The sequence below is a fragment of the Buteo buteo genome, chromosome 19, assembly GCF_964188355.1.
Source record: "Buteo buteo chromosome 19, bButBut1.hap1.1, whole genome shotgun sequence".
Taxonomy (NCBI): Eukaryota; Metazoa; Chordata; class Aves; order Accipitriformes; family Accipitridae; genus Buteo; species Buteo buteo.
Genome location: NC_134189.1, coordinates 29,592,461 through 29,614,422, shown reverse-complemented (window position 1 = coordinate 29,614,422; position 21,962 = coordinate 29,592,461). Strand labels below are relative to the sequence as shown.

The 21,962-nt window shown below is 42.8% G+C and overlaps 1 protein-coding gene across 5 annotated transcripts; it reads right to left on the bottom strand.

Annotated features, from left to right (window-relative positions):
* Window positions 1–1,245: 1,245 nt before the first annotated feature.
* On the bottom strand, window positions 1,246–21,598 carry TM7SF3 (transmembrane 7 superfamily member 3). 5 transcript variants are annotated; one of them, XM_075051925.1, is made up of 13 exons: window positions 21,336–21,598; window positions 20,516–20,589; window positions 14,052–14,206; window positions 12,163–12,313; window positions 11,601–11,721; window positions 10,625–10,796; window positions 9,359–9,536; window positions 7,966–8,052; window positions 7,434–7,514; window positions 6,564–6,716; window positions 4,586–4,683; window positions 4,037–4,199; window positions 1,246–3,554 (listed from the first exon to the last, which is right to left on the bottom strand). In XM_075051925.1, exons 1-13 carry the CDS (start codon window positions 21,350–21,352, stop codon window positions 3,292–3,294), a joined length of 1,713 nt encoding a protein of 570 aa, XP_074908026.1. In that variant the 5' UTR covers window positions 21,353–21,598; the 3' UTR covers window positions 1,246–3,291. The 5 variants fall into 5 exon arrangements, with proteins under 5 accessions (XP_074908026.1, XP_074908028.1, XP_074908027.1 ...); XM_075051927.1 differs by having other exon boundaries at window positions 20,516–20,614; window positions 21,336–21,351; XM_075051926.1 differs by lacking the exon at window positions 21,336–21,598 and adding an exon at window positions 20,983–21,317 and having other exon boundaries at window positions 20,516–20,614.
* Window positions 21,599–21,962: the final 364 nt, after the last annotated feature.

The following is a 21,962-nucleotide window of genomic DNA, read 5'->3' as shown; positions in this document are numbered from 1 at the left end:
TTCAGTCATGCTTTCTGAACATTTGGGGAAGCAGGTAGGCAAGCTGCCTTACACATGTAGCACTCTATGAAGCAGTAGAGTCAGGCTGGGTTTGTGCTTTTAAGGTGAGGAAGGAGATACAAGAACAAAGGAAGATCTGTTTCTTTGAAAAGATCAGTGTCCTCAAGTCCACTTGTGCCACAGCTTAACTGCTAGGAGATATTAGCACGGGTGTGAGAGCAAGGGGAGGAAGAAGAGAGTTTCTCCTGCAGATTTGAGGCAGGACAGGAACACATGCAGGCCTAGGAAAGTTCTACAAGCAGCTAAGACAAATACCATGATGTGATCATTGCAGCATTACTGCAGTGCAGTGAAGACTGCAGAAAACACGGTGAAAGAACTGTACTGGAACCATCATGGCAGGAAAATTCTCTACAGCAGCAGGAAGTAGATCATCATCATAGCCCAGAAAGCTTCAGCTTACATGAAGCTTCGAAACGCTTTACTTTACAGAGGAATCACTACCTAGAAGAACATAGTTTAGACTTATATTTCTCAGGAGCATCAGATAGCATTATTTTAAGCTAGCAAAACTGCAAGGTAGTCCAGCTAATGCAGCAAGGCAGTAGACACTTCCAGTGAGATTCTGCAGTCAGAACAGAGGCATAGCAGGGCAGGATCGTTTTCCTTTTGCAACTTCCACAGGGGGTACACAAAAAAAGCCTTGAAAACTACCCCTTCAACATCCTAGTGGATCAGCTGTTGTATTCTGATTATTATCACTGTTACTCACTATGGCTTACAGAATATGGAAGAAAATTCCTGTAACACCTTTTAGCAGAATTAAAAAAAAAAAAAGACAGAATCTTCAAGTCAGGATCTTGGAAAAAGAGTTCAAAGGCCAGTTCTGCCATAGACTTCCTATATGATCTTGCAGACTAATTTCCAGTCAAGAAGTAGATGACAACCATTCCTTTGTTCTCTAGAACCTCATCTGACAAAGCTATTTAAAAAAGAAAAAAAAAGCCTCCTTGGACCATGAACTTCCTCACTAGCTTCATACAGAACATAACCACACTCTCAGCCTCTAGGTGTCACTGCAACTACAATTAAGTCCTTACAACAGGTCAGCAAACCTCCCCCCCACCTCATCCCTTGAGGGAGTAAAAAGTTTTTTTCAGAACAAAACTATCCCTACAATACCAAAGGCAGAAGCTAAGTTGTAAAAGTGTCATTGAACTCAAAAAGACCCCTTTAACTCCAATATTCTTTCAAAAGACATCTTTATTATAAAAGATATAGAAAATTAGAGTTAAACTTGTTTCTTCCACAATGTTAATCACAGCAGTTATTAAAAAAACCCTAGGTAAACATGTTTAAGAGCATTTGTATACCAAATTAAGTGTTTGCTACTTGCCATCAAATACAGCAAAGACATGCTCAGTATCAGTGCAGTTAAGGCAGTCAGCAAGCATCAGCCTGCCAGAGGGCAGGGAAAAGAGCTCCTCATTTACCTCCATGTGCCACACAACAGCAGCACAGTGAAGCAAGACCCAAATTGCAATTGCAGAATTTCAGCCTTGCTCTGCTGTTTGAGGCAGATGTTCCAGCTCTAAGCAATCATGGGATTTGTCTCTCTAAACATCAGATGAACTCAGTCACCTCAGACACTATGTCATTAAGCTTTCACTCCTTAAAGAAAAATGGCCGGTAAGCAGAGTCATTCATTCCTTTCTATTGCCAGGGTGGTTTAACTTTCAACTAACTTCCCAGATAAAGTTCTTTTGCCAGTTTCCTTACAAAGAGTTGTTTGTTACATACCACCAAGAACTTAAAGTGGTGGCCAAGACCTTAAGTTTCCACCACTAGGGTATTCACTCATGGTGGTTCCATTCAAACAGCAGAACAGCCATTCACCTTCAGACAGGAAGGACTATGTACTTTGCTGCCCATACTAAAGGTACAAAGACAGCGAGAAGAACAAGAGCCACCACAAGCTGCATCAAGATACAGGATGCAAGTCTTCAGCCATCATTTAACACATGACAGATCACCACATAAACACTGAATGTGAAGACCAGGACTGGGAATGGGGTACAAGGGCAGGTAAAACCAAGGACAGCCTCAGGACTGCTTGTGCATTTATGTGAATTAAAACCACAGTGCTCTGGTTTGCATTTTGAAAATGGCTGTTTGTTTTGGTTTTAAGGAAATTAATAAAGCCACCACAAGATCACAATCCTCCACTGAACACAAGATTGGTCCCTTATATGTTTTTATACTACATTCTGCTTTGGGCAGATGCAATCCAAATTGGTAAGGAACACATTCAGTCAGCAAGCATCCTGGTCAGTATTTTGCTAGCTGGATGCTGTTTTCACCCCTTAAAGGAAAAATTAAAAGATATATTAATTAAAAATAAAAATAGTGTTTCAACCAATTCCAGGGAAAAGAAAGTGTCATTGACTACAGAGAACTTATTTTGTTTTTTTCTTTTATGACAGCACCATCAGAAAAGAGATTATACCAGAGCAGAAACAAGACACAGGCTGTTCAGAAAGCAAACAAGGAGGCAAACCTCTTGTGTTCTCTTAGCAGTCATCTCTGCACAAAGGCCAGATAACCAGCTTGCTACAGAACCATCCGAAAGCAAGGGAGAAAGTCTTCTTGTCTCAGATCAAGTCCACTTCCTGACCTTCAGTGTGCACGCTTACAACAGTTAATTCAGTGCAGTTTAAATTCAAGTCACTTAGTTTAGCTTGCAAGGTTCAGTAATACTTCTTGGAAACAACTGTATCTGCAGCCACATATTTTGTACCTATGTTAGAAGGTGATACTTCAGCTCCTGCTAGAGGAACTCTTTCTGCGTATGGTCCTTATCTCTCATCCCTCACAATTTGACAGACTGCTCATTTTCAGGAGCGAGTCAGGCAGTATTTCAGCAGTGGTTTCCACACTGTGAGGGAAGAACTGGCATTGTACAGGTTGCTTTCCAAGGGCTGTTTTATATTTCACATACCTAAACATCAAACTAGATCACCACAAGATAAATACCTGTACTTGACCATTAGTACAAGATTCTGCAGCTAGACATACACGTTACAGCAGGCTCAGTGGGCCATTGAGGAAAGTGTCATAAAACAGCATGTAGTGTACCAGATATAACTTTTCTTCCAAGTTGTGCAAATATAATCCTCTTAAGGTGGACAAATTGGCAGTGGTAAATCCTGCACCACTGGCTGGTTTGCTGATGATCACTCATCTCACCATTCCTAGATACTTCCTCTGTGTTCCCACCAGTTATTTGGCAAGTTACAGAAGCAACGGAGTTCTCTCCCCAGCTGGCTGCTCTTTCTGAAAAAACTCTTTGATATGCAGTAGCTTATTATGGATCCTCTCTCTTAAGGGAGGGATATGATGGCTAGGGTCTAAGACATTGGTGCTTCTACGTTCCCTTTCCCGCTTCCAGGTGACATAGGGGTGTGGTGGAAAGGGCACTTCACTTCTCTCTCGGCGAAGCTGCACAGTTACTCCGCTGAGGGCCAGCATTGTCCACACTGACAGGATAATGAAGTCTGAAAGAGAGAAAACAAACAGACTCCTGTATCAAAGCAGAACTTTCCTTCCTTTCCCAAGCACAAACACTGAACAAGCTTAGTGACAGAAAGGAATGAAATATTGTCTGTGCATCCTCACAGGCCTAGAGTAATTCCATGCAAAGGTGAGAACACACATGGAGTTGAGATAAGCCTGTTCAGTCACCATATTAGGTCTTTTGACTGCCCATTCTGCAAACTTATCAGCAAGGTGGCAGTCCAGGCCTGAGAAGCACCGTTCCCAAGGGCCATTGTCACATATCACCTGCGGGAAGGTTAGTGCCTTTGAGTCTACTCAGTATTTCTTTTGGAGTACTAGAATTTATCATCTGGGTGTTAAATCTCACACTGTACTTACTGTGTTCTGCTGTCATCCCTTCTTACCCTCATTGACTATTCACAATGGAACCAAAAGAGGCAGCAGTTTATAAATAAATAAAAGTCTTAAGAGCAGTACTCACCATTTGTTTGAAAAGGCACATTGGTGTAAGCTCTACTGAAGTAATCATTGAGGACCCTTCTGAGTAGGTCTAAGGTGATGTAAGCAAGACTTGTGTAGACATAACAAGCAATAGCTAGGATCACTGTATAAGAGCCTACCATTGCAGAGGCCAGTATGTTCAGCTAGAGGGGGAGAAAAATACACAGCTTTAGGGGAGTGATGAACGCTCTTTATTCCCCATCTCCTTAAGGTAGTATTTTGTATCAGTTCTTCTACAAGAAATTGGCTGCACACACCTGTTATCCAGACATCCTGTTAAGACAGCAGAAGTTGACTAAATGCAGGTGTTAGTGGATGCTGTGTGCAACACTGCAAAAAGTCATTCCTTCGCTTATGGACCATTTAGCACAAGTAGGGCTGACCAGGAACTCCCCTAGAGCTGGTCCTGTGCTGAGCTTCATGAAGGCGTGTTAAGTTTTCTATACATATCCCACAGGACTACATTTTGCATTAAGAAGTCTGACACCCCTTCCTCTCTCCTTCCAAGGTGACAATGCAGATTACTTACAATTCTTGGACAGCCAATAAAAAGCACTGGAATCATCAAGGCCACAGAAGAAAAGGTCACCCAGAACACCACATCATCACGGAAGACCCTGTAGTCTCCTGCAAAGATACCATATTCCACATGTAATTTACTAGTTAGTAAAACATTTTCTTTTTTGCAGGTGGTTGGGGTGAGCTTTTTCCCCCCCCAAAGATTCTGTACATTCAGAAATATCTGGAGTACAGTGTTGTGCTGGTTTTGGCTGGGTTAGAGTTAATTTTCTTCATGGTAGCAAGTATGAGGCTATGTTTTGAATTTGTGCTGAAAACAGTGTTGATAATACAGAAATGTTTTTATTATTGCTGAGCAGTGCTTACACAGAGTCAAGGCCTTTTCTGCTTCTCACCCCACCCCACCTTTGAGTATGCGGGGGGGGGGGCGGGGGGGGGGGCACAACAAGTTGGGGGGGGGGCACAACTGGGACAGCTGACCCCAACTGACACAAGGGATATTCCAGACCATATGATGTCATGCTCAGTGTATAAAGCTGGGGGAAAAAGGAAGGGGGGGACATTTGGAGTTAGGCATGTGTATTCCCAAGTAACCATTATGCATGATTGAGCCCTGCTTTCCTGGAGATGTCTGAACACCTGCCTGCCGATCGGAAGTAGCAAATGAATTTGTTGTTTTGCTTTGCTTATGTGCGTGGCTTTTGCTTTACTTATTAAACCGTCTTTATCTCAACCCATGTGTTTTCTCACTTTTATTCTTCTGATTCTCTTCCCCATCCCACCAGAGGAGTGAGCAAGCAGCTGTATGGTGCTTAGCTGCCAGCTGGGGTTAAATCACAAGCATTCAAAAGCTTAGCTTTTGAGCTCAAATGCTGATTGTTTGATGCATTGTAACATAGTTAGTCAAAACAAGAACAGAAAAAGTGTCCCAGTTGAGTATAGGTCCTGTACTCTAAGTTGGGACAGCAGATCTTGTCCATGAAACAAAGATTTTTTGATGAGGTGTACATTACTCATCTGGTAAGAATTAAAAGTACCAGAGTACTTCTGCCCAATAAAAAGCCATTTTGTTGCCTATATAAGTTTATAATCTATAAACCTGCATCTATGTAAGTTTGACTCTAGGGCATGGTACAAGTGCAGCCATCACAACAACACAAGGCAACAAATTCTTCCGGCTTTAGGAAGAGTAATTAAGTCACTCAAACACTACTTCCCTCCACCCCCCTACCCCGCCCCCAGCTTTCTAAAGCCTGTCAATTAAACAGAGGGGACAAGCTGACCCCCAGCATGGGTTATCACAGAATTGTGGCTCGAGTCATGCACAGATGACTGGTGAATGAAACTGTCCCAGCAAGGGATCTTGAGCAGAAGTTTTGAGATTTAAAATTATAATAGAGAAAGCAGTGTGGCTGATGCTCTGCTGTCCCAGAGGGATTCCAGCTCAGCAGCCCTGCTTGCTTTTAAGAGAGAAACAACAGACAAATTGCTTAACAAAGTCATTCTAAAGACCCTGATGTTAGTCCAGCTGCAAATACAAGTTTGACTCTTATAGTGCAGTGCTCTCAGAGCTTTGCACTGTAGTATGGTGAAAGGTAACAGCAAGAGCTCCTCTTAATCCATGATGCCTTTATGCTTGAAGCCTTCAAGTTAGACTACAGATTTACTACTGTGACTTGTTCTGGATAGAGAACAAGACAGACAGCAAGTGCATGCCTGGAGCAAAGCTGGTGTCACAGACTGCTGAGCCTCACCAAGTTCTCTGCAGAATAAGCAGTTTCCTTCTCCCCCCAGTACAGATTCCCTAAGTAGTTTTAATTACAGCACACCTGAAAGAAGGCTTCAGGTACATCTCTAGTCCTCGCAACACTGGAAAGTGAAAGTTAAATATCGCACTAAGATAAACCAGATAACAACATTCATCTTAGAGCTGCAGGGACACATCACTCAATAGCCAGCACTTTGCAGCAGAGTATTTCAGTGCATACCTAGTGGAGTAAAGAAGACCATCGATGAAAAGAGGAATCCCAGCACAAGTCCAATAATAAACATACAGAGTAGAACAGAGCCAGATCTCCACCAGCTGGCAACCAGGAAAAGCCCTCCAATAATTCCAGCTACTGCTGTCAAAGTAAGATGCACTGAAAAAGAAAAGGGGAAATTCCAAGGCTCTGATAACTTCAGTTACTGCAATAATGTATCAGTAGCTTTACTTACATGCTTGATTGTTACCTAATGAAAACTTCCTGAAAAAAGCCAAACAAGAGTATCTGTATTTGCTTCATGCACTTCACTCAGACTCCAGTCTGCAACTAAGGATGTGCTACCCAGAGTGGCATAGAGCTGGAATGAAAGTCTTACTACTATGTACATTAGTACCTTGAGTTCCCAGGGCAGTTATGGCTAATGCACTTGTATCAGAAAAAAAGTAACTATATGAGGTACGACAAAGACAAAAGGAACAAATTCTTGCTAGTCTAACAAGCAGGGTGCAGACCTTCCATTTTACAGATGAAATCTGCATTTGATCTGAAATAGAGGTTCACCCATTATGAAAGAAGTAGGAAGGAAGTATGTTGCAAGTTTCCAGAGTTTCTAAAAATCTGTATCTTCCTTGAATAGATATTAAATTTGTCTTTTAGAGTTGCATCTATTAATTCTGCATCACTATTGGATGTTGGAAGCAATTGTTACTCTGTTGCATATTCAGCTATTATGGTAATCAAAGCTCAGTTCAAGTACCCAGGTATCATCCTCCTATCGTAAGGCTCACCAGCAACAAGCACAACAGATTTTACTGAAGGGATTCATAACAATACTTTGGGAAGAGGATTGGGTATCCTGACACATCTACTCACCATCATAACCAAGGCCAGTTACCCTCGTAATGAATACAAAGAAGAAGAATGCTGTGAATATGAAGCCCATGAAGAATAAGTCTAGAGAAAAAGGAAAAAAGATTTAGTATGCTGTCATATCACTTCATACCAAGCCCACTTCAGTATATCTTCAGACATCTTCATGTTACAACAGGGAAGGAACATACCAGCTCACTGACTGAGAAGCACAAAAGGAAAGCCAGACAACACTTTGTTCTGGAAAGGGGTGTCCTCAAACACTTCTAATAGTAGAAAATTTACATATTTATGTCTATGTTGCCCAGCATGTACCCTAGTTCTACGTTTCTATTCTTTGCATACCAGAAAATTCTTGCTCTGCATTTAAAAGCTCAGATACTGTAAAAGCAAAGCAGTGGACCTAATTGGCACATAATCACTATCAAGTGAATCTTAGTAACAACACCACCATTCTAAGATAAAGTAAGTTACATTTATGAAATTCCAACCAGGCTTATGAGAAGAGAAAAAACAACCAAAAAACATTCAGCACCTGTTTTCCAGAATCTGTGTCCAAAAAAGCAAGTGAAAAGACCAAGAACAGCAAGAGCAGTGAAGAATACTTTGGTAGAGAGTTTACCTACAAGGAGAGAAAGTGTTACTAGACAATTCCACCTAGTAGTTCCAACGAGACTAAGGTAAGGCAAGGTTGCTGTTACTAAGTCTACTGATAATTTAATGGCTGCCACTCCTTCAGACACGCCATGTGAGCAGATTTGCAATGCCTGAACTAACAGTTATCTTGATAGGATCTCCAACAGAATATTTCACTAGTTCCACACTGATTAAGAGATCAAGAGCTTCCTCCTTATTCAGAAGACTAAAGTTTCTGTAACAATTAGTTAAGCAGCTGTAACTTGCTGTTTATAATATAGATACAGCTTTATCTGAAAATTCTCTGGTCAGCTTTAGAAAAGTGACATCCAATCACCTATAAAAATCAGTACTACAGGATTAGTGACCCAGGCAGCAGCTACAGTCTTTACTGCTGCAAGCCTTCACCATAATCTCCCTTTAATATACTTTCCATGCAACAGAAAGGACTGTCAGCATCCCAGTACAGCTCACCTGTCTCCTAGGCAAAACTCTTACTGGTGTTTAAGCTATATGAAAAAGTAAACCACATTTTCCTAGTTCTCCGAATTAGAGAGGTTTAGCCTAGATAATTTGTCTCATGTTGTCATAAGGCAACACTGAGTTTGACAACAGTTACTTGTGTTACAGTATACAAGAAAATAATCATGAGAACAAATCTTACTTTATGAACCATATTCTACCCATTATTCTTGTCTCTTCCACAGTCACAATGGGAGTGGCAGCTTTGCTCTTTTTCTGCTCAAATTCTATCATTATATAACTTTGTACAAAGTAGCATGACTTTGTAGTCATTCCACTATTGCTGACATTTTAATGTTTATTTTAGGCAACTATCTCCTTTCAAAATATTTGAAGGTTACCAATTCCTGTTAGCACCAGTACAGTTAGAAAAATCAGGCTGGATCCTAATCTAGTTCATGTTTTATTAGCTTAGTTTCACATGTAGCATCTATAGTCCTACAAGTGATTTAAGATTATGTATTCAATTCAAATGGAAAAAGCTAGAGTGGCACTACAGAGTTGCAAGTTATATATTTGCAAGCCACATATTAAACTTCCATTAAGTTAAACCTTCAATTGCTAATAGTTCTCCTTAGTCTTATTTCAACAGTCTAGAATTTCTTCTCCATCAAGAAGTAGACTCCATCATAAAGTAACAAAATACATCCAGCGTAAAACAAAAACCTCCTTCACACACTAAAAAAAAAAAGTCTCAAAAGCACCATTCGGCATGTTGGAGCACAACAAGCTCGAGATGAGCTGGCAAGGACATACAAGTCCCAACTTACTGAGAGAAGAGCAGTTATCCACTAGGTCAGCAAAGCTGCAGGCATATGTATGCACAGGTACGTATGCAGCAGAAGTATTCCAAAGAGGATCCCATACTATGACATTGTAGATCACACCTTGTCCAGGAAGTGAGGAAAAGTAGACATTGGTCTTGTCATCAGTTGTCAGCGTAAGCATCTGGAACAGTAAAGAGAATTTTGAGTTGCAAGGAACTCCTTGTCACTGTTACTGATGGCATGTTGATGTGTCCATACAGCTGAGGCAACACTCAGCAGCTCAAGGAAGATGATCAGCAAAAACTCCAGGCAAGAGCTCTCCTATTCTGAACTCTCTCAGTATTACCAATTGAAGCATTAAAGGCTCACAGGACAGAGTCCACTTCCTCCAGCACTCTGCTGTCAGAAAACATAGTAGAAGATTCTTCCACTCATGTTTTGCTCTTCCCCATTTGAGGACACAGTTCAGGTTCCCGGCCAGCCTCCAGCCAGTCTCCTAACACAGGTCTGGCCTCTGAAGCAGGCAAGGCTGCCATTCTACTCCCTAGTAAGGCCAGGCAGGTCACAGCCACTGAGATTCTCCCCTCCGTCCCTTCCGATATCTTTGCTGGGGGATAGGTAAACATGTGGCAAGTATTTGCTCTCATGTATCAGATCTCTCTATGCTGCTCCAAAAGGCACCCATTTCTAGTCCCGTTCCACTATATTCTCCCCCCTCCTCTCTTCCTTGCATTCCATGCTCAATCCTCAGCACATGAGGATGCCAGACCCCAGCATCTCTCAGGCATCATAGAAGACTATCCATCTTTGTCAGAAGTGGCTCTATTTCTGGATTTACAGGCACCGAGCGGCAGTATAGCTATAGGCAAGCTGGCTTCAACATCACTGAAGGAGCACTGTGGTTAAACCAGTATTCAGCAAGCAGGAAGACACTGCAGTAAGAGCTTGTTCCATTGAGAAAAGGGTGCAAGACATACATCTCAGACTAGTCACTAACATCTACGTAATATCAGAATCCATTGCAAGAAACCTCAATTTTGCCTCATTTCAGGCTATGCTAACTAGCCACCTCTATCCCAAGAGAGAGTGGTTACCATTTTGTATGCACCACTCACTATATATTTCCTAGCCAGAAATCCCAGATACAAGCAAGCAGCCTGAAGCGTCTGCAGCTTGCTTATGTCACTCAAGGAAGACAAGCACAGAGGAGGAGAAAACATAAGATAGTGCCACTGCCACACACCTAATACACCAGTGCTTCAGACTTACTTTAATGCCATTGGCTTTGATACTTTGCACCTCAGACATCTTCCGTATATGGCTCATGAGTACCATTTCAGAAAGATCGTTTTCTGGTAAGAAGTACTGGTAGACATCATAGCGCAGTCGCCATCTGGAGTTCTGACCAGTCCCTGAATCGCAGGATGGTGGGTTTGCTCCTCTATAATTAAAAAAAAAAGAGATCAGCTATATGCCCAGCACAAGCCCCCAGATCTTAACATTAGTTTTCAGGTCCAAGGTGGCAGTATTTGGCTGCTTCTCTTTAGAAGTTAAAACCAGCAACTAATTCAAAACTAGACTATAAATGTTTGTGAGCACAGACTACAGCAGTATTATGCCGAACCACCCTGATGCAGGTAGTGTCTGTGCCTGTACCTGCCTTTACATTTACAGAGGCTTCCTACAAGTTGTCATAAGGAACCAGCACAAGAATTTCAAAAGGTCACAACAGCCAAACATCACAAAACCACTGTTTGTTTTCCCATGCATGCTATATATACAGCTCTGAACACAGCCTTCCCCATTCCCTGCCTATCACCTGTGACATCAAGCATCATTCAGGAAATAATACCTTATAACTTGAAGTCTCACCGTTAAACAAAACTCTAGGTTGTTATCATGCTTCAGTGCCAGTAAAGGAATGAAAGTGGCTATAATACACAATTGCTTCTCAACCAGATTAAGTCATTATGCAAAGTGGGAAGATCCAGAATTTGCTGACTGCTTGCACATCTGAAGTTGCATAACCTTTCCCATAAGATGCAACTCTCAACTTTTATCTCTCTCTCTCATGTATCCTCTCCCCCTCCTTCTTTTCCTCATTTACTTCTCAGTTTGTTGCAGCAAACAAGATTTCTGCCAGCAGCTAGATGGTCAGCCTTTTCAGCAGAATCTTGTTTTATGATCTTGGCCAAATACAGGACAAAGAAGGTCTTGCTCAGTGCACTGAAGTTTTTCCACACACCTGGTATATCCCAAGTTTGCAGGGGCAAACTTGATGTGTATATCAACCAATGTATAGTCTAGGTAAATATTTGGATCCACTTCCAAGTCAAATTCTAGATTGCAGCCTCCAGGAATAGGATCTAGAACACAGAAAAAGATAACTGCAGTAGTTTTTACTTCCCCCTTACACAGCATGAAAGAAGTTCTAAGACCTCAGCAATGCATGTACTTGCAGGCATAGTCTGCTTCCTGAGCATATAAAATTGTCAGGTTCTCTTACTGCAGTCAATAGAAGTGGTTTCACTGCAGTCTAAGACAGGTCCTGATACATACGCACAGCAGTTTTCTACTCTAAGGCTGGAGTTGTGACAAGACCATACAGTACATCCTATACACAACTCATAATTCAGCAGTGATACTAAACTTTTTCAGCCCATTTCAAAAGAATTTCTGGCATCTCCATCATATGTTTGCACCATGTAAGACTATCACCTCTGAAAGGTCAACACATCAACACTTCACTTCATAGTTAACTTGTAATAAGCAGAACTGGCATCCCTTAACAAGTAATAAGAACATACCTTTCTCCATATAGGGAATAGAGATAGCTGTGCTGAGCACCTGGCTAGCATCCCGTGACCGAAGGTACCATGTACATACGCTCTGTTGAGGCCGAAGAATGGAAACCAGTCCTTTGTCTACTCCAGTTCCTGAGTTGTTCACAGATGGATTCTGGACAGAAACAAATTGAGAAGATTTTTACCACAGTTTGATGTATTGCACAGGAGTCATATTCCCGCCACAAACCTGCAGGGCACACATTTCGGTGCCAGTTGCCACAGATGAGGCATTCAGCCCTTAGCTAGCTGGTAAAAAAGGAAGATGGAAAAAAGGGAGTGGCCTCTGACACCACACACTGCCTAGCTCAGGCTCAAAAACCCAACTGACAAGTTTGAGACTACTAAAGAGTTAATAATCACAAGAAAGTTGCAAAGAAATCTAGCTAGTCAAAGTCTACTGCTGCACAGCAATGTGTTCACTAGTGAAGGTATAAAAAGATTGGAATATCCCTCACAAAAATTTGTGAGATTGCTTCTCAGAATGCTCTTTATTGCTAAGTGCAGAAGCACCTCACTATCTCCACCAGAATGGAGATGATTGTATGACAGCTGGCTTAACACCAGCCATGCCAGACAAGTGCTTGGGGCCAGGTCAGCTACTGATCTAATGCCCACCAGCACCATCCCTTTCAGAACCAGGGGTCTTGAGGAAAGATCAGGCAGCAATGGCAATATCACACTCACATGGCTAGAACAACCTACTGACCTGCAGTCGAATCTATTTTTCAGCATGGAAAATATGCTTTTGTCCAAGAGAGCCACAGTTATCTGAGGCAACACTGTAAAAAAGCACTTTGGACCTGGCAGACTTTAAAGTCTGGCTCAGCTTCATATTTCTAGAGGCAGGCTAGCCCTAAAAGAAGTATAGCTATATTTATGCATCACGGTCTTTGGTCTGGTAAGGCCCATGAATGCAAAGAAGGTCTGAACTGACAGTAGAAAATCCTACCAGCAGTAATCAAAGATTGAATAGGTGTAACAGTAATGTCTTAGCCCTATAATCCTGGCTATTTCACCAGTACAAAGATGACTGAGCTGGGTGACTTGTGTTACAGGTTATTCATCTCCTAACCTTCCCAGGATACTTCTTGACACTCGGTATATTCTCATTTGGGAAATACTGATGGGGAGAGGAAAACTGGATGGCAGCTGTCAGATCTCCATCTACTACCTTCAGATTAGTCTATGTTCTGCTCAAATACCACTTAGACCCTCATGGTACCATAAAAAAAAAAATCAAAAAAAAAAATCAGTATTTTAGACTGCATCCCAGTAATGACAAACTGATCCTAGTGTATAGCAGTAGGAACACTTATACTGTTAGCTAGAAGTAGCAGCCTTCACTGGAGTACTAAGGAGCAATTTTTCCATGTGCCACCAAAGGATAATTAGATTCAGGACAAGGAGCTGGGGTAACAAGACATCATATCTGTAGGCTAGATCCAAGTCGCATAAACAGCTGACAACTAAACATCCCAAAGTGATCATGTTTAGTGTATAAGGTATCTGGCAAACACTTATCATGAATCAGTTTTTAATTTGACAAGCTGATGGATAGTAGTCAGCAGTCACATGTCAAAAGCACCACTTCCACCAAGAACAAAGAGCCTTGAAACATTGTCAAGCCAGCTCTGAAATTCCTTCAGCATTCAGTCCTCCAAAATAGCAGCTATGACATACAAGTACAAGAAAGGATTTCTGAAGCTCAAATAATACTGTCCAAGAGCCATGCAGGTAAGATATTCATATTATTTATATTGCTTCAGTTCTATATTCCTACATGTCTCGGAGCCCACTTCTTTGTTGAAAAAAAGTAGCACTTAAGAACAGAAGTGACACTGTTACCATACCTTATCAAAGGATATCACCACACTGCTTTGCTGGGCATGTACTTGAAAAATAACAACAGTCACATTGCTTGCAATGTTCCTGATTACAGCTTCCACTGGATTGGTCTGGTTAAGCAGCACATTTCTGAATTTTCCCAAGGAGAGCTCAAGAAGACCTGCATTACAAAAAAAGGAAGACACTTTTTTTTTGTCCAGAGGGAAGCAATTATCAAGGGGAGCCTGGAAGCTTCCAGTAGCCCAATATTAGTCAGCTAGGAACAGAGCAAGATGTTGTTTTATGCTACTCTCATTCTGTAAGCCATATTAAGTTTTCAGAAACTACTGTACAGCTATACCTACAAGAACAGATACAGCTAGAGAACCCACCATGCAGCCTGGCACTCACCTAAGCACATCAGGCAGGACTTCCTGCTAGGAGCTCAGTATTTGATACTGCTGAGTTCATCAGCAACAGACACTAGCTGCAGCTGGCCAGCTAGTGCAATCAACAGCAAGTAACATTCAGTAGAGTAAGAGAGGATACTGAGGACTACTTGCTCTTTGGCAAATACAGGCAAGTATTAGCCAACCAGCTTGCACGATACCCGTTAGACTTCCTGGGCGAATTCCCATGGACCATAGGAGTTGTAGTCAACTTCTATAACAGAGTTAAATCTGTAGTTTACACATGTATACTTACCCACTTTCAGCTATTTCACATACATCTTTTGCTCCCACACCATTCTTAATTATTAGGACTGTTGGACCCTGATTTCTGTATCTAAAAATCTGACTAATTTTTCCAAGACACAACCAAGACCATTTCTTCTCATGATAAGCACAACCCCATGATCCACTGTAATTTTTAATTAAAGAGAACCACATGACCGAGGATATAAGATTCTTTGAGAATCATCTTCGGCTTGAATCAAGTCCTGCAAGAAAGCCTGGTTTCTCCCTGCACTGGGCTCTTTATGGACAGGGGTTGTCAAGGGAGGAAAGAGAAGCAGCTGTACAGAAGCCACAACATTCTCTTTTGTTGGTGGTTAGCAGCCAGACTACATGCTTGCCGAGCACACACAACGCCTTTCAGGTTTTTCCCTGAATTCCCATGCATGCACACACAGTAGTCCAGCAGACCTAAAACTTATCAAGCCTAAACACATACACAGTACCTCCTCAATAAAGTTGCCTCTTCTAGTGTAAAGAGTTGATACTGTCAAGTACTCCAACAGAAGCACAGAGTATCGACAGTACCATCCTATATACACTGTTGCTGATGACTCAGGTGGTCTCCCATCCAAAAAAGGAAGGGATACCATCTTGTCATCTGAAACTGCCCCCAGTACTCTGTAACTCCTTTCTGTTATTTTTTCACTCTCCCCTGCCAAGAACTGGCATCTTTGGCCAGCTTCTTGGCCTCTTGATGATATGTAAACAGAGTTGAGCTCCTACCCTCATGCCTCCTCCACTCATCTCACAGCAGAGGAAGGAAGTGGAGGAAAAGTCTAACTCATTATCTTGTTAACTTCAATGCTTACATGCTCACCCCCAAAATTCAATTAATACCAGTACTGCATCATCAATAAAACCCCAGTTGAAATATGGGGATCATAAACCACCTAGGAGGAAAAACAAAGATTCTCCCTTTTTCTGTCCCATCATCTGCAGTTTGTGTTAAGGTAGAAAAAGTTTCTGCTCCAAGTTTTCAAAGAGTAATTAACATAAAATTAGAGCTACAAAAAAGCTTTGTGTGTTCTTCAGTTTCTGATAGAGTCCCTTGAGCAGCATTCAGATATCCTCCCCTTCACAAGACCTCTTTTCCTCCTTAGCTCTTAAGTTCTACCAGAAATGCAACTAGCAATATGAATGCTAAAGAAAAGCATTCAAAAGGCACAGACTGTATATCTATGCACTCAGAAATTTGGAGTGAAAGCTTAGAATGCAGTAAAAAAATTTTTCTTTGATTTTTAAGAACTTCAGCACAGTTTCCTGAACTGCAAGATTTTCACACTTAGATGTTCTTTGAAGGAAAATGCTGAAGCCATTTACATCCTCTCTATACTCTACATCGGGGGGGGGGGGGGGGGGGGGCAGACAGATGACAACTGCATTGCTCTGCCTTGTTTCTCACCTCCGCTCTGTATTCATACCCAGAGGCCTCTGCATAAACAAGAACAGATTCGTCAGCAAGACATGCAGCCACTACTTCCACATGATCATGAGACTCTAAATGTCAGAGGCACTCTCTCAAGTTTAATTAGTGTGATAAATTAAGGCATGGTGTTCTACATTGCTTTACTGTTTGCATAATTGATCCTCAAACAGTGCATGTGACATACATTTTAAACCAAAATCTGGACAGAAGAGTGTAGATTGAGGGTGAACAACAAGAATGGCTACATCCATCAGACAAGTATTTTTCAGCTTGTTATTCACAGGCTCCTTGAATCACACTTCTAGCCAGGCTTGAAAGATGAGTAAAAGGAGAGTTCACAAGCACTGCAGAGCAGCAGACCCTTCTAAGAAGTTTGCTGGAAGAGCAATAGCTACATGGCCACAGACTTCAGCACCTTTCCAGCCTTCTCTTTTTCTGTCATTTGAACAAGTCACTGGTGGTGCTCCGAAGCAGAAGGGGAGCATGGAGAGCAAGGCAAATTAACCAACTCATAATTCATCAGGCCTATGGCTATCGCAAGTTCTCAGACAGGCATCAGACTACCCGAGCCATACAGAGTTCAGTGTTGTCAAAGATGCTTTGAAACGCAGATACCACAACCTCCATGAACACGTAGTACTGGCCACAGCGTGCAATCTTCTTCTTTGGACAAGGTTGATCTTACTGAAGGTAGCACACCAAACAGGACTGCAGGTTCAGCAGCACATGCAGGAAAGAGAACAGCACCACAGAAGTGAGGTAGTTGACCCAGCAAGTCAGCAACAGAGCCAGGAACAAAATCTGGGCATCCCTGCTTTTTTTATTGCTTCAGTTGCTTCAAATAGTGAAGGTCTGGAAACACCCTGTAAGATGCCATGCTATCCCCTCTTCCTTGCCTTGTAGGGAGAAGCATGATGGTCACTGCATGTCAGAGTAGTTTTGGGTTAGATACAAAGAGGAACCCTCACTATTACAGAGATTATCAACTGAAAACATACTTAAAGGAAGTCAACATTGCTGAAACTGAGCAAGAGCAGAGCAAAGATGGAGTATTGAGCATGTATTACTTGGTATACTAGTACCAATACTAGAACAGGAGCACAGATAGTCCAGCGTATAAAAGAACTGATGAACAGAGCCAGACAACAGTCTATTCTGTCACTCCACATTGTATCTTTTCTCCCACATGAAGGGCAAACACAGTTAAGTCAGCAAAGGAATTGAACCTCTCAGAGCGCTTCCAAGATCAAAAGTCCTTATTCCTAACTCTAACCAACTAGGTAATCAACTCTACAGAGGCTCAGCATTTATTATCCCTTCCCTGCGACATGCAGTTTCACCAACAAGCAACGGCCAGCTTGAACCATTTGATGCTTAAAGTAAACCACATTTCTGGCTCAAATAGTCAAGTGTCATTCCTCATCACCAACAAATGGTTAACCATACAAGGTTCTTGATGACACCTACCATTCCAATTTCCATTATGAAACATGACTGAAGAGATGCCATTGCTGCCCCTGCAGGAACAGTCTTTACCTACAGAGCCACGCTCAAACATTATGCTTGCCTCAGACAAAGAGGTTCTCTACAGTCAGAGAAAATGCATTTCTACTGTGCCAACCAACATACAGTGGATATGCAGAATAACCTTATGTAAGCTTTAAGAGGTAAGAACCACCTTCCAGTGTAGCGAGTAAGTCAACAAGTAGTCACATGAAGATGTTTAATGGAGATGAAATGCAAGCTCAGACTGAAAACTAGTTTGAGTAGGGAAAACATGAGTATACAGTTACTTAAGAGAATAAAACCAGCAGTCATATTATATCAGACTTGTAAGGCCATGCATACATGGATGCATAGCAGAGTCCTGCTACAAGGTCTCTGTCTTCCCACACTAGTAAAACCCCAAATAAAGATACCACCCACCTTGCTTCTTCCAAAAGAAGCAAGAACATTTATGAAAGCTTCTAAACTTTAATTGCATGTGTACTGAGACTCATGCTTAGAGCACAGTTTGATGCTTAAAGCAGACAGTGCCACAGAATGTGGCTTGACACGAACTGCACCACTCCCATCCCAGAAGACTATTCTGTTCACCAAATTAAAGGTAATGAGTGAGATCTTCTACAGTTTGAAAAGTGAGGGAAGAAGTACCCATCTCACCTGCTTACAGTTTTACTAATCCACTTTTATTATCAGACAGAACACGCAAGACCTGAGCTCCATTGCATTGCTGGCACTGTTGATTAAGTTGTCACTTACACACCTGGGCAATAACGCTTCAAGATGCAAGTGACCAGCTGTCCAGTACATTCAGACAGCTGAATAGCTTTGTGTTAACTTAAAGTGTTGTCTCTGCATAGACTAAACAGCTAGCACAAACCAAGTTCATCCAGAGAAGCTCCCTTTATGAAAAGTGCACTGCTCAATCCTGATTACACTCTAAATTCACTTTAGTTTTTCCAACACTAAATAACCTGGTTTGGATGTAGCAAACAAGGCCAGTTGCACTCCTACTTCATGAAGGTGGGGCTCCCTGGAAGGTGACAAACATGACATATAAAACATTTCTGCACAAATACTTAAGTCTGAAGAGCTGCAGCCTGTCAGAACCCCAGAGAGGTAACATAGGACATCGTGCACCGATTTTACTTACGTGCACTTTTAAAATGAAGCAGGATCTTCTGTTAGGAGATAGCAGAGCTCATCCCTACAAACCTGAGTGTCTAAGACTGAATAACTACAAGACAATTTCAAATAAGTGGACCTAATGGTCCTAAAGTGTCCTTGTTTAAAGGGCCTAATGATCAGCTAGACATTGGTACACAATTTACACAGCTTACTAGCTTTTCACCAGGAAAATACTTCCCCCTCCACCCTCAATTCTGCAAGGAAATACAGCAACAGGCTCCTTCAAGGCAAAGTAGTTAGCTTAGTCCCATATTCATTCTGCCTTTTTACATACTGTAAAAAAAATGACTCAGCACATGATCCATTTCAATCAAGTCTGGGAGACAAACTGCTTGTCAGGATCTTTTAATATAAATATTAAAATCTAAGAACACTGAGCCCTCATTCTCAGACCTGCTTGTCACCATCAGGTGCCAAGCCTAAGCTTCTAGGGCCTGCAAGAAGCACAGAACACCTGGCTCTCCACTAAGATCTTGGGCATGAGACTGGGGGGGGGGGGGGGCGGGAAGCTGGGAGAAGTCTTCCATACTTGAGACTGATTCCAAACTCTGTCCTGCAGCCTTGCCAAGTATCCCAAGAATAGATTTCTTTTGGTCAATTAAGCTTCATTAGAGGCAAGATTAAAAATAAAGAAAAACTAAGAAGAGGAAGCTTAGATCAGCCCTAACATAAGGCAGCACTTGCTTATCTCCAAATTATCTCTGAAAGGAAACTGATTATTTTTTCCTTTATTTGAACAGATAAGAGTTTAACCAGAAAAAAGTAAGCAGCTCTTAAATCTTCACAAGCTATACTCGTTACAGTACACTTACCTACACTCCTATTTTAGTCACGTGCAGGAACACAGGGGAATTACAGAAAAAAACCAACCATGCCAAATAAAGTCAGATTACATCAGCATGGCCAACAAGTAATTTTAAGAACCAAGCTCCAAGTTCTAGGGGGTTTCGCTCATTTCCTCAATTTTATAGGGACAGTGGTTTTCAACACACAATTCGCAGAGTGCTGGGAACACAAAACCACCTGTATGTGGTCAAAAAAACCCCCTGCTATTAACCTTGTTCCTTTTCTCATATAAACTCACGGATGGTAAATTCCACCTTGTTTCCTTAGAAGGAGCACACTACACCAGACTCATTAGCCTGCACCGTATCCCTGCAACGGCATGGTAAAAATTAGTCCAGCACATCCATGTAAAATGATGGCGTTCACAGCAATTAAGCTGTAAAATAAAAAGAAAAAAAAAGGGGGGGGGGGGAGAATGGGTTCTCCCTGCCCCTATCAAAGATTAAGATAACCACGAACATATAACTCTTCTCCAGCTCCGCAGACAGCTGCATCTTCGTTTTGATCTTCACTCTTGCACAACCCCCGAGACAGCAGCAGCAGGTCTCCCCACCGCCACCGCCTGGGACACCCCCCAAAAAGGGTCCTGCAGGCCTCTCCTCACAACAAGCCCCCTCCCCTCCATCCTGCTAGACGTCGACCCGGCCAAAAAACACACTCTCCCCGCTACAAGCCGGGTTCCACCAGCCCTCCGGCTGCCTAATGGCGGCCACGGCCCACAGTCCCGCGTCGTGACCACACACACACCACCACCCCCGCCGCCGCCGCCACCTCCCCGCGCCGCACTCACCTGAGGCACCGCCATGGCGCAGGACCCCCAGGAGCACCAAGAGCACCACGGCGCAGGGAAAGAGCCGCATGGCGCTGCGGAGGGAAGGGGGAGATGAAGCTGAGAGCGGACCAGGGAGGTTAGGAGGGGGTTGGGCCGGGCGGGTCCTGTGAGGCGGCGCAGCCTCCGCGGGCGCTGCGCCGCCTCACAGGACCCACCCGCCCGCCCGCCCGGCCGGGCCGAGACCGCCCTCGCCACCCCTCACCCACCTGCGCGAGGAGCCTGAGGTAACGGCCGCAGCCGCCGCCCCCAACAGCTTTTATCCTCCCAAAGCCGCCTCTGCCGGCTTGTGGCTGTTACTGGGGCGGATCAGAGGCTTGGGAAGGTCTCCAGGTCGAGGCGGGGAGGGTTGGGGTTTTTTTAATATATATTTTTTGTTTGGTTTGGTTTGGTTTTTAGTTTTTAAGGCGGCTGCCGTTTGTTTTCACCTTATAAACAGCGGTAAGAAAGGCTGCTCGGCCTCAGAGGCGCCTCTGGCTGCAAAAGTGATTCATGGGTGCGTGACGGCAGAAAACAGAAAGCAAAACAAAAGTCTCTTTTTTGGGGGGTGTGTTTTCAATTTGTTATGTGGGCCTCGTTTATGAATTCATGTCGTAACCTAGGCTCTAAAAAGCCTTGTAGGATCACCCCTATTGCATTTACTTTTTCCCCAGCTTGCTTTGATCTGGTTTCCAGTTAAAATGCAAAAGGAAGCTGTCAGTCTGGTGTAAGAACAAGGAGATGAGTGCTGGTCTGTATTTATAGATATTTCAGATAAATGGGTGTACTTTCTTCTCCTTACCTTTGCCTACTGTGCATAGGAAGGCAGCCTTTCTCAGTCAGGTTATCTAGTTTGCTGAGGTTATTTCTGTTCTGCTCAATGAAGTTCCTGTAAGTCAAAATCCATGAGATATTAAAAGTCTGTTAAGTTTAGTGTTTGCCACTGCTGTAGTTGACCTCTCTGAGTGAGACCTCAGTCACTCTTCATTCACAGCTCAGCATTCAAACTGCTCACCTGTGGCTTTCAGCCATAAGCAAACAGCGCCTGCGAGAGGCTTGTCTTGTGCCATGAGCCCCACTTATTCCAGGCTCAGTCCAGCATCCATCCTGCTCGTGGAAATCTAAGAAAGAACCTGTTGACTTCAATAAAAGTTGTAAACCCCTTAAAAACGCGCAGTAGATTTTGGTCTACAGCGCAGTAGTTTGTGACTTGGCTTTTTAACAGAGGAGCACGAAGGAACCCCGCATCACAGTTTACACGTACAGGCCAACAAAATCCTAACCCCGGCCATGCCATTGGGAAAACACCTTTGTCGGATTAGTTTGTTCCATGGCAAAGAGGGGAGCTGTAGGTGACAAAAGTCTCGTGGGACATGCGTTGCTGCTGGGTGGCTGCACCCACAGCGTCACTGGCAAATTAGCCAGAATA